Raw genomic sequence first — 19,507 nt, forward strand, 5'->3', positions numbered from 1 at the left:
CCTAGAAGGTTTTTTTAGTATTAAAAGGTTTCAAAGCATCTTCATCAAAGCATTACCATGTCCATTATGGCTTTTACCAGGAAGTTAGGAGACTTCAAATCAAAAACCCTCTGACCTACCTGGACTCACTTCAAAATGAAAAAATAATTATTGGAACTACATTGGGGGAACTTTCATTTTGATAACATAGTAGGAAATCAAAATGTTAATGATGCATCTTTACATGAACAAGCAAGTAAATTGAATCAGGCCAATTGTGAGTAAGAGATATTACCAGTTCTTGGGGAAGGTGCCCTTGCAATTTCTAAGGAGCAAGGTTTCTTTGTAACAGCTGTGTCCATGAGATCACACAGAAAGTTCTCATTTTCTGAAGGAAATGTATCCAGAGAAGCAGATGGTACAATTTCCATAGTGTAATTTCTCTTCTTTGGATAGGACTCCTGAAAAGAAGAAAAAATAAAAACAGCTTTGTGATGAAGAAACAGCCTTGTTTAATTTATAAAAACTAGAAAAGATAATCAGGTTAATTAGTTCTTTCCAAAGTGATTGACAGCTGATGATTCATCGGTTTGAATAAATTATAGAATCATGTAAATCCAATATCAGTGATATTTTTAAGAGTCCTCATAATTTAAAAGGACTGAATTTATTACTGAATTAGTAAAGGTATTGCCCTTTTTTTGTAATATATCTCTATTATCTAGTTGTGGCATAAACTGTTGGTTAACTAATCAACAGTCATTCCCAAGACTCTACTCCTTTGCCGGCCTCCTGGAGACAGCCATATAACTCAACTTTGGCCCATTAGATGTAAGACGAAGTTTGCTAAAAGGCTCGTGGAAAAACATTTTTCCCCAGGGAAGAAGCATATAAGGAGGCTCTTTCAGAGCCAAGGCCATCCCCAGGCTCCTCTCTTTGGATGCAGTTTTGATATCTGGAGATAGGGCAAGCATTTTGTGACCATAAGGCAAGAATCTTCAGATCAAAAAGGTAACAAGCCAAGAATAGCAACAGAAGGATAAAAAGAGCCTGGGACATTGATGATATCATTGAGCTGCTCAAACAGACCCAGGGCCAGTTTCTCTAGTCTTCTTCTTACATAAATAATAACATTCTTACAGTTTGAGCCATTGCTAATTGGGTTTTCTGTCATTTAGAGTTAAATGTCTTGCCATCCAGCACACTAGTATTTTTCCTTGTAAATACCGTTAACTAATATACTAAGGTACTCTTTTCAGGTTAGGATAAATTATAGGTCCAGTTCTATATGATTGATTCTTTGATATATTCTAAAAATTAGAATTTATTTCATTTTATAAGATTTTAATTTCTTGTACATAAGGCATTAACTGGTCAACAAATACTTATTGGGCATCTATTATATATATGTAGAATATATATAGCATATTTATATGTTATATATATATAAATTATGTGCTAAACGCTGGACTTTTTTTAAACTAATGAGACATAATCCTTGCTCTGAAGAAGTTCACAGTCTGCTGGAGAAGACTGTGAAATTCTGCATGATGAAATTCACAATTAATCATATTTTATTTTTGCTACAGATCCTCCTCAACTTTACAAAAAAACCCAAAGTAAGTTGAAAATACCGTAAGTAGAAACTGCATTTAATACACTTAACCTACCAAACAGCATAGTTTAGCCTAGCCTACCTTAAATGTGGTCAGAACACTTACATTAGCCTACACTTGGGCAAAATCATCTGGTAACAGTACATTGTAGAATACTGGTTATTTACCCCTTGTGATCTTGTGGCTGACTGGGAGTTGTGGTTTGCTACCACTGCTCAGCATCATGAGAGAGTATCTATTATAGGGTATGTTGCTAGCCCAGGAAAAGATTCAAAATCTGATGTACAGTTTCTACTGAACATACACTGCTTTCACACCATTGCAAAGTCAAAAACCATAAGTTTAACCATCATGAGTTGCAGACCATCTGTATGTGCTACCTTTATAAAGTATGCTTCACAATCGAGAAAAAGACAAATAAGAAAATAAACTAATATTTTTGAAAAATCTCCCTAAGTATATTCTAGGGCTGATAAAGATTTAGTACAAATTCCTAGTTTTTCCACAGAGCTATTACAGTACAGCAGAATTCAAGGTCAGGGTAATTGCTTTCAGACAATACCAGACCCTCACACATCAGACAGTCAATTATGGTCATGATACTCCATTGAAAGCAGGAAATTGGGAGTAATTTATTTTTAACAACAAAGGGTGACAAAGTAGAAGGCATCCAGAGGAAAGCAATCAGGATGGCGTATAATTCTGAAACCATGTCAGAGAAGAAATGATGAAAGGAACTGCAGTGTTCTATCCAGAGAAGCCTTATAGCCACATAATAGTTTTCTCAATGATTTGAAAGGCTATCCCTCATCAACTATCCCACAAAGCGGGGATGGGGAAAAGTTACTGTGGTAGATTTATTCTAAAGCCCATAAAGACAAGACAAAGACTAATGTTTATAAGTCAAGAAGGGCAAATTTGGCACAATACAAAAAATAATTTTTTATGAATAATATTGTCTACCTTTTAAAATAAAAATGCACTATAAAATTAGTTAACAAATAGCATTAGAAAGCAACAGAAGGAATTCCTCATTACTAAAAATCTTCCAGCAGAATTATCTGCTGATAAAATTGTGGATGAAAACACATTGTACAATGAGTCCAGCAGGTTACTATAAGCTCCATGAAGGCTGGAATTTGTCTTGTTCACTACTCTATCCCTAGAATCTAATACAGGTCCTGCCAATAGTTGATGAGTTGATGCTCAATAAATATGTATTGATCAACTGAACAGTCTCTAGTGTCCTTTAAACAAAGCTAACTACAAGTTATGGAAATGATTTTTTTTCAAATGTAAATTATTTTGCCTTTCAATTAATATTGTTCACTAGTTTGCATATAAAAAATGAAAAACTGAGATTACAATGATAGGATTGTAAAGAGTCTATGAAAAAAAGAGTCTCCAGTTAAACTCCTAGTTCCATCCTGAAATTAAATTAATCAAAACAACCCATGGAGTTAGTTAAGTTGGAATTTTACAGCGTGTATGAACACTTCTGAGGATTTTTAAAGCCTCGAAAACCACTTTGAAATTTAATCACAAAGCATGGGTTAATTTGCTTTCTTCCTTAAAAATGAAGTATATAGGTTTATTAGGAATAATTTGAAAATATAAAGAAAGAGGAAAATAATCACATGAAAATCAAGCATGCTGAGATAACTGAGGGTAATATTTTGGTGACCATCCTCCCAGACTGTTTCACTCTGTGAATGTGTGTGGACATGTGAGTATGTGCAAACGAAAGAAAAAATATTTTAAACAATAATGAAGTACTCTCTCTTCTGCTTCCTAATGGAGGGCCATAATTTCTTCTTGGAATGTAAGTCTTTATAGAACCTGGCTTCCTTAGGGAAGGTGAGGCCCCCAAGGGAAGGAGTTGGTAAAAATGAAGATAGTGAAACAATGCTTTTGTAACCAAATATTTCAGTGTCAAAAAAGAGAGATAGTTCAACAAAATATCCGACAAGTGACTGTCAAAAGAGGATATGCAAGATAATTTTTTTAAAAAAATGGATCCATGTGTGTCCACTACTCAGTTTAAGAGGTAGAATATTACCATTATATCATTGAAACCTGTCCCCCAACCCACCCTATGTTCATCTTTCCAATCTTACCCTTTTTCCACCTCTACCAGGGCTAAATGCTTTCTGAACTTTGTGTTTTTAATTCCTTGGATTGTGTTAAATTTTAACTATACATATAAGTGTCAATAAAAAATAAATTTTTAGTACTGTATGCTTTCCAGCTTTATATATATAGTATCAAATGCTCTAGCTCTTCTGTGATTTTTCTCAATCAATATTATGTTTCTGAGTTTCATCTATTTTCAGTATGGTACAGGAGCTCATTGTTTAAGGTTACCACAATTCATTTACATATTCTCCTGACAATGGACTTTTAAATGTTTCCTAGGTATTTTGTTATTTAGGATAATGTTATTATAAATTTTCCCATATGAAGTCTCTTGGAGCAAGTAACCAGGGTTATGCTGCCTATTCTAGTAGTGATGGGGAAGAGTCAAGAACAGACAGCAGATGAGAAAAATAAATGAAATCAAGAGATGATAATGAGAATGGAAATTGTATGCCCTGTAGATTATATAGAATCTTAAGGATAGCATTTGTAGTTTTCTACCCAAAGTGGCAGGAGGGTTCAAAGGATATTCTGTAAATCTTATTAAAATATTATATATAAGTATAGTATTATATAAAATATTTCCTAATCTGTTATTTACCTCTAATGATATATTTTATACCCTTTTCAATGACAATTATATGTCTACATGATGAACTTGGGTCCCAATATATACCTGGTCATAATTTATTTGGCCAATCTTATCATATTGAAATTTTAATGTTTTGCTTTGAAGGAAACATTCTTGTTCATATATTTTGTTTACATATTCAACTATTTTGAAATAGAATTCCTGTGATAATAAGTATATGCCTATGTTTACATATAATTGAATCTGTATCTGGACTTTCTAATTGGTTCCATATATATGTCTATTCTAGTACAGGCATACCTCAAGGTGTATCGTGTTTTACAGATATTGCATTTTTTTTTAAATGAAGATTTATGGCAACCCTGCATTGAGCAAGTCTATCAGCACCGTTTTTCCAACATGTTCTTATTTTGTGTCACATTTTGGTAATTCTCCTAATATGTCAAATTTTTCATTATTATTATATCTGTTATGGCCATCTGTGATCAGTGAGCTTTGATGTTACTGTTGTAATTGTTTTGGAAAGCCACAAGCCACAATCATATAAAACAGTGAACTTAATGCATAAGTGTAGTATGTGTTCTGACTGCTCCACCGACCAGCCATTCCCCTGTGTCATCTTCTCTTTGGGCCTCCCTATTTTCTGAGACACAATATTGAAATTAGGCCAATTAGTAAGCCTTCAATGGCCTCTAAGAGTTCAAATTCAAGAAGAGTCACACATCTCTCACTTTAAATAAAAAGCTAACAATGATTAAGGTTAGTGAAGAAGACATGTCAATAAGCTAGGCCTCTTGTGCCAAACAGCTAGCCAAGCTGTGAATGCAAAGGAAAAGTTCTTGAAGGAAATTAAAAGTGCTACTCCAGTGAACACACAAATGATAAGAAAGGGAAACAGTCTTATTGCTGATATGGAGAAAGTTTCAGTGGTCTGGATAGAAGATCACACCAGCCACAACATTCACACAAGCCAAATCCTAATCCAGAGCAAGACTCTAATTTTCTTTAATTCAATAAAGGCTGGCAGAGGTGAAGAAGCTGCAGAAGTCTGAAGCTGGCTGTGGTTAGTTCATAAGGCTTAAGGAAAGAAACTATCTCCATAACATAAAAGTGCAAGGTGAAGCATCAAATGCTAATGGAGAAGCTGCAACAAGTTATCCAGAAGATCCCGCTAAGGCAATTGATGAAGGTGACTACACTAAACAATAGATTTGCCATGTAGATGAAATAGCCTCATACCAGAAGATGTCATCTAGGACTTTCATAGCTAGAGAAGAGAAGTCAATGCTTGGCTTCAAATTTTAAAAGGACAGTCCAACTCTTTTGTTAGGTGCTAGTACAGTTGATGACTTTAAGTTGAAGCCAATGCTCATTCACCATTCCAAAAATCCTAGAGTCCTTAAAAATGATGCTAAATCAACTTTTCCTATGCTCCATAAATGAAACAACAAACCTGGATGACAGCATGTCTGTTGGCAGCATGTCTGTTTACAGCATGATTTACTGAATATTTTAAGCCCACTATTGAGACCTACTATTCATAAGAAAAGATTCCTTTCAAAATATTACTGTTCATTGACAAAGCCACTGATCACCCAAGAGCTCTGATAGAGCTGTACAAAGAGATTAATGTTGTTTTCATGCCTGTTAACACAGCATGTATTCTCCAGCCCACAGATCAAGGATTAATTTAGAGTCTCAAGTCTTATTGAGAAATACATTATATAAGGCTATAGCTGTTATAAAAAGCGATTCCTCTGATGAAACTGAGCAAAGTAAATTGAAAACCTTCTAGACAAGATTTTCCATTCTAGATGCCATTCAGAACATTTGTGATTCATCAGATGAAGTAAACATCGATGAGTCTGGATGAAGTTGACTCCAACCCTCATGGAAGACTTTGATAGGTTTGACTTTGGTGGAGGAAGTAACTGCAGATGTGATGGATAAATAGCAAGAGAACTGGAAGTGGAGCCTGAATATAGGACTGAATTGCTGTAATCCCATGATAAAACTTGAATGGATGAGGAGTTGCTTCTTACAGGTGAACAAGGTGGTTTAAGATGAAATACACTCCTGGTGAAGATGCTGTGAACATTGTAGAAATGACAACAAAGGATTTAGAATATTACATAAACTTAGTTGATAAAGCAGTGGCAGGATTTGAGAGGATTGACTCCAATTTTGAAAGAAGTTCTAGTGTGAGTAAAATGCTATCAAACAGCTTTGCATGCTACAAAGAAATCTTTCATGAAAGGAAGACTCAATGCAGCAAAACTACATTGTTCTCTTATTTTAAGAAACTGCCCACTGATTTTGTATCCTGAGAGTTTGCTGAAATTGCTTATCAGCTTAAGAAGCTTTTGGGCTGAGATGATGGGGTTTTCTAGATACAGGATCATGTGATCTGCAAACAAATATTATTTGACTTCTTCTCTTCCTATTTGAATACCCCTTATTTCTTTCTCTTGCCTGATTGCCCTGGCCAGGACTTCTAATACTATGTTGAATAGGAGTGGTGAGAGACGGCATCCTTGTCATGTGCTGGTTTTCAAGGGGAATGCTTCCAGCTTTTGCCCATTCAGTATGATGTTGGCCGTGGGTTTGTCATATATGGCTGTTATTATTTTGAGGTATGTTCCTTCAAAACCTAGTTTATTCAGAATTTTTACCATGAAGGGATGTTGAATTTTATCAATGGCCTTTTCTGCAGGCAAATCATGAATGAACTGCCACATCATGAATGAACTGCCATTCACAACTGCTACTAAGAGAGCAAAATGCCTAGGAATACAGCTAATAAGTGAGGCAAAGGACCTCTTTAAGGAGAACTACAAACCACTGTTCAAGGAAATCAGAGATGACACAAACAAATGGAAAAACATTCCATGCTCACAGATAGGAAGAATCAATATCGTGAAAATGGCCACACTGCCCATAGTAATTTATAGACAATGCTATTCCCATTAAACTACCATTGACATTCTTCACAGAATTAGAAAAAACTAATGTAAAATTCATATGGAACCAAAAGGAGCCTGAATAGCCAAGACAATCCCAAGCAAAATGAAGAAAGTTGGAGGCATCACGCTACCTGACTTCAAACTATACTCAAGGCTATAGTAATGAAAAAAGCATGGAACTGGTGACAAAAACAGACACATAGACCAATGGAACAGGACAGAGAACTCAGAAATAATATCACACATCTACAACAATCTGATCTTTGACAAACCTGACAAAAACAAGCAATGGAGAGAGGATTCTCCATTTTAAAAATGGTGCTAGGAGAACTGACTAGCCATATGCAGGAAATTGAAACTGGACCCCTTCCCTACACCTTATAAAAAATTAACTAAAGATGGATTAACGATTTCAATGTAAAATGTAAAACTATAAAAACCCTAGAAGAAAATCTAGGCAATGCCATTCAGGACATAGGCATGGGCAAAGACTTCATGCTGAAAATGCTAGAAGTGATTGCAACAAAAACAAAAATTGACAAATGGGATCTAATTAAATTAAAAAGCTTCTGCACAGCAAAAGAAACTATCAACAGAGTGAAAAGACAACCTACAGAGTGGGATAAAATTTTTGCACTCTATCCATCTGACAAAGGTCTAATATCCAGAATCTACAAGGAACTTAAATATACAAGAAAAAAGCAATCCCATTAAGAAGTGGGCAAAGGACATAAACAGACACTTCTCAAAAGAAGACATTCATTGTCCAACAAACATGAAAAAAAGCTCAACATCACTGATCATTAGAGAATTGCAGATCAAAACCACAATGAGATCACCTCATGCAGTCAGAATGATGATTATTAAAAAGTCAAGAAACAACAGATGCTGGCTTGTTGCAGAAAAAAAAAAAAAAGGAATACTTTCATACTGTTGGTGGAAGTGTAAATTAGTTCAACCATTGTAGAAGATGGTGTGGTGATTCCTCAAAGATCTAGAAGGAGAAATAGCATTTGACCCAGCAATCCCATTATTGGGTATATACCCAAAGTATTATAAATCATTCTATTATAAAGATACATGCACATATATGTTCATTGCAGCACTGTTCACAATAGCAAAGACATGGAGTCAACCCAAATGGCCACCAATGATAGATTGGATAAAGAAAATGTGGTACATATACACCATGGAATACTATGCAGCCATAAAAGGGAATGAGATCATGTCCTTTGCAGGGACATGGATGGAGCTGGAAGCCATTTTCCTCAGCAAACTAATGCAGGAACAGAAAACCAAATACCACATGTTCTCACTTATAAGTGGGAGCTGAACAATGAGAACACATGGACACATGGGGGGAAAAAACACACACTGGGTCCTGTCAGGGAGGCAGGGGGAGGAGACCATCAGAAAGAATAGCTGATAGATGCTAGGCTTAATACCTAGGTGATAGGCTGATCTGTGCAGCAAACCACCATGGCACACATTTACCTAACGAACTTGCACATCCTGCACATGTACCCTGGAACTTAAAAGTTGAAAGGAAAAAAAAGAAAGAAACTGTCACAGTCACCTAAGCTCCAGCAACCATTACTCTGATCAGTCAGTGGCCATTCAAATCAAGGCAAGACCCTCCACCAGCAAAAAATTATGACTCACTGAAGGCTCAGATGATCGTTGGCATGTTTTAGTAATAAAGTATTTTGAATTAGGTATGTACTCTTTTTTAGACATAATGCTATTGCACACTTCATAAACTACAGTATAGTGTAAACATAACTTTAATATGCATTGGGAAACCAAAAAAATTATGTGACTGGCTTTGCTGTAATAGTCACTGTATTGTGGTGGTTGAAACCAAACTCACAACATTTGTGAAGTATGTCTGTACCAGAATTACACTGTCTTGATTAGTGGAGACTTTAAATTGATTTTACTATCTGGTAGGATAAATCTTTCATCACGTTCATCTTTTCCAAGGCATTAATTATTAATTTCATGTTTATTTTTCAAAAAGAAAAAATTTGAAACATTTTGTTAACTTTTCCTCAAATCATTCCTTCTCCTTTGTTCCATATCAGTAATCAATACTTCCATACACCCAGGCACTAAAAGAATCTGGGCTATGCTTCACTTTTCATTCTTCCTCTGCCATTCCCAGTAAATCCTCAAGTCCTATACTTTGCCATTGAATTATACCTCAAACACATTTATTTCTCTCCACCCCAGCTACCACATGCTAGTCCAGACCACCATTATATTTCACCTGAACTGCTGGAACAACTTCCAAACTATCTTCTTTGTCTCCAGTCCTGCCTCTCTTGTAATCAATTCATTTTCAAAACTAGCATGAAGCTTCTAAGAGTAAGGTCAAAGCAAACTCATTTCTTTTCATCATAACTTTATTTGATGAGAGAATCATAAAATGCTAGTCATAGAACATGTTGATTCTTTTTAAACATTTAACACGGTCTCTCATAATATCTCAGAATTTCCTTGCTGAATGATTTCATTAAATACATTAATGATCTAAATAGTAAATTCATTTAATTAACAAGATAGGAAAGAAGAAACAAAGTTCCTTGACTAATAAGTTTAAACGTAATCCCATTAGTTGATAAGATAAATGGGATTAATTTCTAAAGACATACTTATCTAGCACCTAGCAAAATTCCATGTTCATAGTAGGACTCTATGAATATATGATGAAAAAATAAATGCATAAATTACCATATCAGTTAGAATTTCATGGCTTGCAACCTCTGCTAGAATTAAAGCACCATAGGGGCAAGAACCATGATAATCTTCATATAGTATGTACTTAATAAACACTTGTCAAATAAAGTCTGAAACAATGTCATCCAAAAACAATCACAGATTCAAACTATCACAGATCCAAAACTACCACAAATTCCCCACTGTGGGAAGAATTGCAACTTATATTTATTCAGTGTTTTATCATCTGCAAAGTGAATAGTATTTTATTTGCCCAGATGATTCTCATTTAGACCTCACAACAATCCAGCCAATGCTGGAAACTAGGACTGAAATTATTAAGTGACTTGTCCAATATTAAGCATCTTGTTAATGGAAATGTTAGGGATCCAACCTTGGTCTTCTGGCACCAGATCTAGTGTTCATGTGATTGTGTCAAAGATAAAAATGACTATGACCAGATATTTATTGCCAGAACTAAGGGAAAGAGGACACTCTGCACATTGTTAGGTAGTATCTAGCTCCGCCAATTTTCAAGCCTTTGTATGTCCCCTTCCCTGCACTGGGAAACCTTGACCTCAATACACAGATTAATTGCCAACCTATCCTTGATGGTTAATTCTGGTAACAGGCAAGAGGGATTAAAAGGACTGCAATGCAACAATTTCTGACTCCTTCAAGACTCCATTTTCTCCAGTCTAGAAATATTGGGCTCAAAATAGATTAGTAGTTTTTGCTTTTTTCTTGACATTTTGCCTCTATCGTTTTTCTTTTTTTAAAAAAACTTTTAAATATGCAATTTTTGTGGGTGCATAGTAGGTATATGTATTTATGTGGTACATTTGATATTTTGATAAAGGCAAGCAATATGTAATAACTACATCATGGAAAATGGGGTATCCATCCCTTCAAGCATTTATCCTTGTGTTACGAACTCCAATTATACCCTTTTAGTTTTCTTAAAATATACAATTAAATTGTTATTGACTATAGCGCCCCTGTTGTGATATCAAATACTCGATTTTATTTATTCTTTCTAACTATGTTTTGAACCCAATAACCATCCACAACTCCCACCCTCAGACCCCCACTATTCTTCCCAGCCTCTGGTAACCATCATCTTACTTTATGTCTCCGTGAGTACAATTATTTTGACATTTAGATTCCACAAATAAGAACGTGTGACATTTGTCTTTCCATGCCTGGTTTATTTCACTTAACATAATGACCTCCAGTTCTATCCATGTTGTTGCAAATAAAAGGATCTCTCTTTTATGGTTGAATAGGTATTCTGCTGTGTATAAGTACCACAGTTTCTGTATCCATTCTTCTGTTGATGGACACTTAGGTTGCTTCCAAATTTTTCTATTGTAAACAGTGCTGCAACAAATATGGCAGTAGAGCCATTTCTTCCATATAGTGTTTTCCTCTGGGAGTTGGGGGTGTATATAACCAGCAATGGGATTGCTGAATTACATGATAGCTCCCTTTTTAGTTTTTTGAGGAACCTCTAAACTGTTCTCCTCACATTCCCACCAACAGTGTACCATGGTTCCCTTTTCTCCACATCCTCACCAGCATTTGTTATTGCCTGTCTTTTGGATAAAAGTCATTTTAACTGGGGTGAAATGATATCTCATTGTAGTTTTGATTTGCATGTCTCTGATGATCAGTGATGCTGAGCACCTTTTCATATGCCTGTTTGCCATGTGTATGTCTTCTTTTGAGAAATGTCTATTCAAATCTGTTGCCCATTTTCTAAGTGGGTTATTTGATTTTTTCCTATAGAGTTGTTTGGACTGCTTTTATATTCTAGTTATCACCTGTCAGATTATCAGTTTGCATTTTCTCCCATTTTGTGGGTTGCTTCTTCACTGTGTTGTTTCCCTTGCTGTGCAGAAGCTTTTGAACTTGATATGCTCCCATTTGTCCATTTTTGTTGTGTTTGCCTGTGCTTGAGGGGTATTACTCAAAAACTTTTTGCCCAGACCAAATGCCCTGGAGAATTTCCCCAAACTTTTCTTATGGCAGTTTCATAGTTTGACTTCTTAGATTTAAGTCTTTAATCTATTTTCATTTGATATTTGTATATGGGGAGAGATAAGGGTCTAGTTTCATTATTCCACATATAGGTATCAAGTTTTGCCAGCACAAAATACTCTGCACCCATAAAAAGGAACAAGATCATGTGACATAGATGAAGCTGGAAGCCATTATCCTCAGCAAACTAACACAGGAAGAGAAAACCAAACACCTCATGTTCTCACTCATAAGTGGGAGCTAAAAAATGAGAACACATGGACCCAGGGAGGGGAACAACACACCCAGGACCCTGTCAGGGAGGCAGAGGGAGGGAAAGCATCAGGATAAATAGCTAATGCATGTGTGGCTTAACACCTAGGTGATGGGTGGATAGGTGCAGCAAACCACCATGGCACATGTTTACCTATGTAACAAACCTGCACGTTCTCCACGTGTATCCTGGAATTTAAAATAAAATTAATTTAAAAAAAAAAGAAAAGACTGTTTTTTTCCCAATGTATGTTCTTGGCACCTTTGTAAAAAAATGAGTTCACTGTAGATGTGTGGATTTGTTTCTGTGTTCTCTATTCTATTCCATTGGTCTATATGTCTGTTCTCATGCAGTACCATGCTATTTTGGTTACCATAGCTCTGTAATATAATTTGAATCCAGGTAATGTGATTCCTCCAGTGTGGTTCTTTTCTTCTCAGGATAGCTTTGTTTCTTCTGGGTCTTTTGTATTTCCATATAAATTTTAGAATTGCATTTTCTATTTCTGTGAAAAATGTCATTGGTATTTGAGTAGGGATTGCATTAAATCTGTACATTGCTTTGGGTAGTATGGACATTTCAACAATATTGATTTTACCAGTCTCTATATATGAAATATCTTTTCATTTTCTTGTATGATCTTTAATTTCATTCATCAGTATTTTATAGTTTTCATTGTGGAGATCTTTCACTTCTTTAGGTAATTCCTAGTTATTTAACTTTATTTGTGGCTATTGTAAGTGCAATAACTCTTTTGATTTGTTTTTCAAGTTGTTCACTGTTGGCATATAGAAATGCTACTGATTTTTGTATGTTGATTTTGTATTCTGACACTTTACTAAATTTATCAGTTCTCATTCTTTTTGGTGGAGTCTTTAGGTTTTTCCAAATATAAGATCATGCCAGGTGTGGTGGCTCACACCTGTAATCCCAACACTTTGGGAGGCCAAGACAGGCAGATCATCTGAGGTAAGGAGTTCAAGACTTGCCTGGCCAACGTGGTGAAACCCGTCTCTAGTAAAAATACAAAAAAAAAAAAATTAGCTGGGTGTGGTGGTGGGCGCCTGTAATCTCAGCTACTGAAGAGGCTGAGGCAGGAGAATCGCTTGAATATATATAGCCAACAAGAATACTTTGACTTCTACCTTTCCAATTTGGATGCCCTTTACATCTTTCTCTTGTTGGATTGCTTTATCTAGGACTTCCAGTACTATGCTGATTAACGGTGGCAAAAGTGATAATCCTTGTTGTGTTCCAGATCTTGGAGGAAAGGCTTTCAGTTTTTCCCCAGTCAGTATGATACTAGCTGTGGGTCTGTCATATATAGCTCTTATTATGTTAAGATGTGTTCCTTCTATACTCAGTTTTTTGAAGGTTTTCTGTGATGAAAGGATGTTGAATTTCATCAAATGCTTTTTCAGCATCAATTGAAATGATCATATGGTTTTTATCCTTTACTCCGTTGATATGATGTATTATATTGGTTGATTTGCGTATGTTGAAACATCCTTGCCTCCCAGGGATAAATCCCACTTGGTCATGATGAAACATCTTTTTAATATATTGTTGAATTCAGTTTGCTAACATTTTGTTGAGGATTTTTGCATCAATATTAGTCAGAGATATTGACCAGTATTTTTTTTAATGGGTCTTTGTCTGGTTTTGGTATCAGGGTAATGCTGGTCTTGTAGAATGAGTTTGGAAGTATTCTCTCCTCCTCTACTTTTTGGAATAGTTTAAGTAGGATTAGTATTAGTTCTTTAAATGTTTGGTAGAACTCAGCAGTGAAGCCATCAGGTCCTAGGCTTTCCTTTGCTGGGAGACTTTTTATTACAGCTTCAATCTCATTACTTGTTATTAGTCTGTTCAGGTTTTGAATTTCTTTATGGCTCAATTTTGATAGGTTGTCTGTGTCTAGTAATTTATCCATTCCTTCTGGGTTTTCCAATTTATTGGCCTATAGTTACTCATAGAACCCATTAATGATCCTTTGAATTTCTGCTTTATAGGTTATAATGTCTCCTTTTTCATCTCTGAATTTATTTGGATCTTCTCTCTTTTTTTCTTAGTCTAGATAAAGGTCTGTCAATCTTAGTCTGGCTAAAAGTTTGTCAATGTTTATCTTTTCAAAAAAACAACTTTTTGTTTTACTGATATCTTGTATGGATTTCTTCATCTCAATTTCATTTATCTCTGCTTTGATTTTTAATATTTCTTTTCCACTAATTTTAAATTTGGTTTGCTCTAGCTTTTCTAATTCTTTAAGAGGCACCAACTGGTTATTTGAAGTGTTTCTTCCTTTTGATGTAGGCCCTTATAAGATAAACTTTCCTCTTAGTACTGCTTTCACTATATCCTATACATTTTGGTATGTTGTGTTTCCATTATGGTTTGTTTTGAGAAATTTTTCAATTTCCTTCTTAATTTCTTCATTGACCCCTGGTCATTTCAGGGCATATTGTTTAATTTTCATGTGTCTGTATAGTTTCCAAAATTCCTCGTTATTGATTATTTATTCCATTTTGGCCAGAGAAAATGCTTAATATTATCTAAATTTGGTTGAATGTTTTCAAATTTGTTTTGTGAGCTAACATATGGCCTATCCTTGAGAATCATCCATGTGCTAAGGAACAGGATGTGTATTCTTCAGTCATTGAGTGAGATGTTTTGTAAATATCTATTAAGTGAATTTGATGTATAGTATAGATTAAGTTCAATGTTACTTCGTAGATTTTCTGTTTGAAGATCTGTCCAATGCTGAAAGTGGGGTGTTGAATACCTAGCTATTATTGTATTAAGGCCTATCTATCTCTTTAGCTCTAATAATGTTTCCATTATATATGTGGGTGCCCCATGGTTGGATGCACACATATTTACAATTGTTATATCCTCTTGCTGAATTGACCCTTTTATCATTATATAACGACCTTCTTTGTCTGACTTGTCTTATAGTTTTTGTCTTGAAATCTACTTTGATATAAATACAGCTATTCCTATTCTTTTTTGGTTTCCAATGGCTTGGAATATCTTTTTCCATCCTTTTATTTTCCATCCTTTTATTTTATTTTATTTCCATCCTGAAAATAAAAGATACACCTATTTGTATCTTTATAGGTGATGTGTGTTTCTTGCAGGTACAGATCATTGCCTCTTGTTTTTTCACCTATTCGGCCACTCTATTTGAAGTCAGTCTTCTCATTCAGACTCTCATTCAGTATTCTCTTCCCTCTTTCCTTCTGTCTTTTCTCCCTTTTAGTGAAAGTGATTTTCTCTGGTGCTATGATTTAATTTCTTTCTTTTTATTTTTTGTATATCCATTGTATGTATTTTGATTTGAGGTTACCATGAGCCTTGCAAATACTATCTAGTAATCCATTATTTTAACTGGTGACAATTTAACAATGATTGCTTAAACAAACATGCAAAAAGTAAACTAATGAAGGCTCTACACTTTAACTTTGCCTGCCTGCTTTTTAACTTCTTGTTGCTTCTCTTTATGTATTATTGTATTGTGTATGTTTTCAAACATTGTTGTAGTTGTTATTTTTGATTGGCTCATTGTATAACCTTTCTACTTAAGATATGAGTAGTTTACACACCACAATTACAGTGCTATAATATTCTTTTTTTTCTTTGTGCTTATTATTGCCAGTGACTTTTGTACCTATAGATGATTTCTTCTTGCTCATTAACATGCTCTTCTTTCAGATTTAAGAACTCCCTTTAACATTTCTTGTAGGACAGGTCTGTTGTTGATGAAATCCCTTAGCTTTTGTTTGTCTGGGAAGATCTTTATTTCTCTTTCACGCTTAAAGCATATTTTCACCAGATATACTATTCCTGGGTAAGAGTTTTTTTCCTTCAGCTATTTAAATATGTCATGCCATTCTCTCCTGGCCTTCCAGGTTTCTACTAAAAAGTCTGCTGCCACACATATTGGAGCTGTTATTTGTTATTTGTTTCTTTTCTTTTGCTACTTTTAGGATCCTTCCTTTATCCTTGACCTTTGGGACTTTGATTATTAAATGCCTTGAAGTAATCTTCTTTGGTTTAAATCTGCTTGGCGTTCTATAATCTTCTTGTACTTGAATGTTGATATCTTTCTCTAGATTTGGGAAGTTCTCTAGTATTATCCCTTTGAATAAACTTTCTACCCCCACCTCCTCTTTAAGGCCAATAACTCTTAGATTTGACCTTTAGAGGCTATTTTCTAGAGCCTGTAGTTGCGCTTTATTGTTTTTTATTGTTTTTTCTTTTGCTTCCTCTGACTGTGTTTTTTGTTTTGTTTTTTGTTTTCTTGAGATGGAGTTTTGCTCTTGTTGCCCAGGCTGAAGTGCAATGGCACGATCTCAGCTTACTGCAACCTTCACTTCCTTGGTTCAAGCGATTCTCCTGCTTCAGCCTTTAAGTAGCTGGGATTACAGGTGCCCACCACCATGCCCAGCTAATTTTGTATTTTCAGTAGGAATGGGGTTTCTCCATGTTGGTCAGGCTGGTCCCGAACTCCCGACCTCAGGTGATCTGCCTGCCTCGGCCTCCCAAAGTGCTGGGATTACAGACATGAGCCACTGTGCCTGGCCTGACCGTGTATTTTTAAACAGCCTGTCTTGAAGCTCACTAATTTCTTCTGCTGCTTGATCAATTCTACCATTAAAAGACTCTGATGCATTCTTCAGTGTGTTGACTGCATTTTTCAGCTCCAGGATTTCTACTTGATTCTTTTTAATTATTTCATTCTTCTTCAGTGTGTTGACTGCATTTTTCAGCTCCAGGATTTCTACTTGATTCTTTTTAATTATTTCATTCTTCTTCAGTGTGTTGACTGCATTTTTCAGCTCCAGGATTTCTACTTGATTCTTTTTAATTATTTCATTCTTCTTCAGTGTGTTGACTGCATTTTTCAGCTCCAGGATTTCTACTTGATTCTTTTTAATTATTTCATTCTTCTTCAGTGTGTTGACTGCATTTTTCAGCTCCAGGATTTCTACTTGATTCTTTTTAATTATTTCATTCTCTTTGTTAAATTTATCTAATAGAATTCTGAATTCCTTCTGTGTCTTATCTTGAATTTCTTTTGAGTTTCCTCAACACAGCTATTTTGAATTATCTGTCTGAATGGTCATGTACCTCTGTTTCCCCAGGATTAGTCCCTAGTGCCTTACTGAGTTCATTTGGTGAGGTCATATTTTCCAGGATGATCTTGATGCTTGTAGATGTTCATCAATGTCTGGACACTGAAGAGTTAGGTCTTTATTGTAGTCTTTGCAGTACAGGTGTGTTTGTGCCTGTCCTTCTTGGGAAGGCTTTCCAGATACTCAAAGGGACCTAGGTTCTAAGCCCCATAATGCTGTAGTTTTTGCAGACTCATAAAAGTATCATTTTGGTGATCTTGGATAAGATCTGAAATGTTTCTCTTGATTACCAGGCAGAGACTCTTGTTCTCTTACCTTACTTTCTCCTAAACAAATTGAGTCAGTGTCTCTCTCTCAATCTCTCACTCTCTTTCTCTCTGCTGAGCCACCTGGAACTTGGGGTATGGTGATGCAAGCAGCCCTCTGGCCATAGCCATTGAAACTGTGCTCTGTCAGACTTGAAGCCAGCACAGCACTGGGTCTTGACCAACACACACTGTAAACACTATCTGGCTACCACCTCTGTTGACTCAAGGCACTAGGGCTCAGTGATTAGGAGGTAGCAAAGCCAACCAGGTCTGTGTCCTTCCCCTTAGGGCGGGAAGTTCCCCTAGGTCCTGGGTGGGTCCAGAAATGCTGTTTGAGAAGCAGAGATTGGAGTGGAAAACCTTCTAAGTTTACCTGATGTTCTATTCTACTGCAGGTAAGCTGGCTCTCAAACCACAATACAAAGTCCTTCCTAGTCTTCTCCTTACTGTTTTTCTAATGCCTGATTATGGATCCTAGACTTGTTTTTGTACTTGAATTTTTACAATAGTAGCAGGCCTAGGACTGTGTTCTCTGCCTTGGTCTTTGACAGCTCTCTTCCAAGAGATTGATGTCCAGTCCCTGAATCCTAAACAGGTCCTTTAGGCCCTGTTCCACCTAAATTTACAGCTCCTGTGGGAATGTATAGCTTTGATGTTTTGCCTTACTTAGATTGCTTTATCCCACCTGCTACTGTCAATTGTGCAATGTGCAGACCAAATAGTACTGCTTCAAAGTGACTAATCATGCATACTGACAGCACTTAATAAGTAAAGAGAAAATTATGCCCCCCAAGAAAAATAAATATTAGCAATAAGAAATCTATATAATAAGTGTTCATATGTTATTTACACTGTGTTTCTATAACATTTAAAACTATCAGTAGTGGGCAGAATATAACAAGTCAAACTTTATTAGTGACTCAGTAAAAGGTTCTATGCTTCAGCAGAGAAAAGAGTTATAAAAATTCATCATGGAGCTATGTGGATTAGCAATACTATGAAAAAAATATTAGGCGTTTCAGCTGACAGTATGAGTCAGACTGTAACATGCCAGTTAAAGAAATTAATGTGACATTAGCTGATTTAATACAAGTATGATATTTAGCCTAGAAAGAGTGACAGGCCTCCACTCTTCAGTGCTAATTAGTATTGGGAATGATTTGGCTTCACAATTTCATAAAAGCAGGCTAACTGAATTGTGCTGAATTTCCTTTAGTAAGGCGGCGCAAGGTCTTATTCATCAAAGAGACTGGGGAAGACCTGGCCTTCTGACTTACGAAAGATCTTAGCAACAATCAGGGACCCAGAGGTAGACACAGTAGTTGCCCAAAAGTACCAATAATGTAGTTTTTCAAATCAGAAATTAGGTGACCTAGAGGCTTTTCTAGACTACTTTGATAGGGCATCTCACTGAACTTGCTTCCTAGCACAGCTCTATTCTTAGCCACCTGGGAAAACTAAAGCATCTTAATTGACACTACGGAGGATCACACATGGTGCACTTGGCTTGGTGCTGGGGCTGACACTTGAGGAGGGACAAAGACCAAATGGACTGTTTTCTGTGAACATAAGTGAGGAAAATGGTGAGTATTAAACCCCTGTCATGTGAGAAAAGATTAAATAAGAAAAGGTGCTGAGGAACGTGTATGACAAACACTTAAAAGGTAAAAGAGTGACTAGAATTGTTATCTATCTCTAAGGAAGTAGAAATAATGCAGATGGGGAGATGGTAACAGGGACAGATATTGCAGCTGATGATAAGATTTCTAA

General features: G+C 35.8%; 1 protein-coding gene across 5 annotated transcripts in view; it reads right to left on the reverse strand.

The window, feature by feature from the left end:
- The window catches only part of ANKS1B (ankyrin repeat and sterile alpha motif domain containing 1B), a 1,278,065-nt gene that overhangs the window by 772,107 nt on the left and 486,451 nt on the right, over window positions 1-19,507 (reverse strand). For all 5 annotated transcript variants that reach the window (XM_024256170.3, XM_024256168.3, XM_024256167.3 and 2 more), the window contains exon 10: window positions 275-440. In XM_024256170.3, coding sequence (XP_024111938.1) covers window positions 275-440 — 166 coding nt within the window. The remainder of the gene's footprint in view (window positions 1-274; window positions 441-19,507) is intronic.

The sequence above is a fragment of the Pongo abelii genome, chromosome 10, assembly GCF_028885655.2.
Source record: "Pongo abelii isolate AG06213 chromosome 10, NHGRI_mPonAbe1-v2.0_pri, whole genome shotgun sequence".
Classification (NCBI taxonomy): Eukaryota; Metazoa; Chordata; class Mammalia; order Primates; family Hominidae; genus Pongo; species Pongo abelii.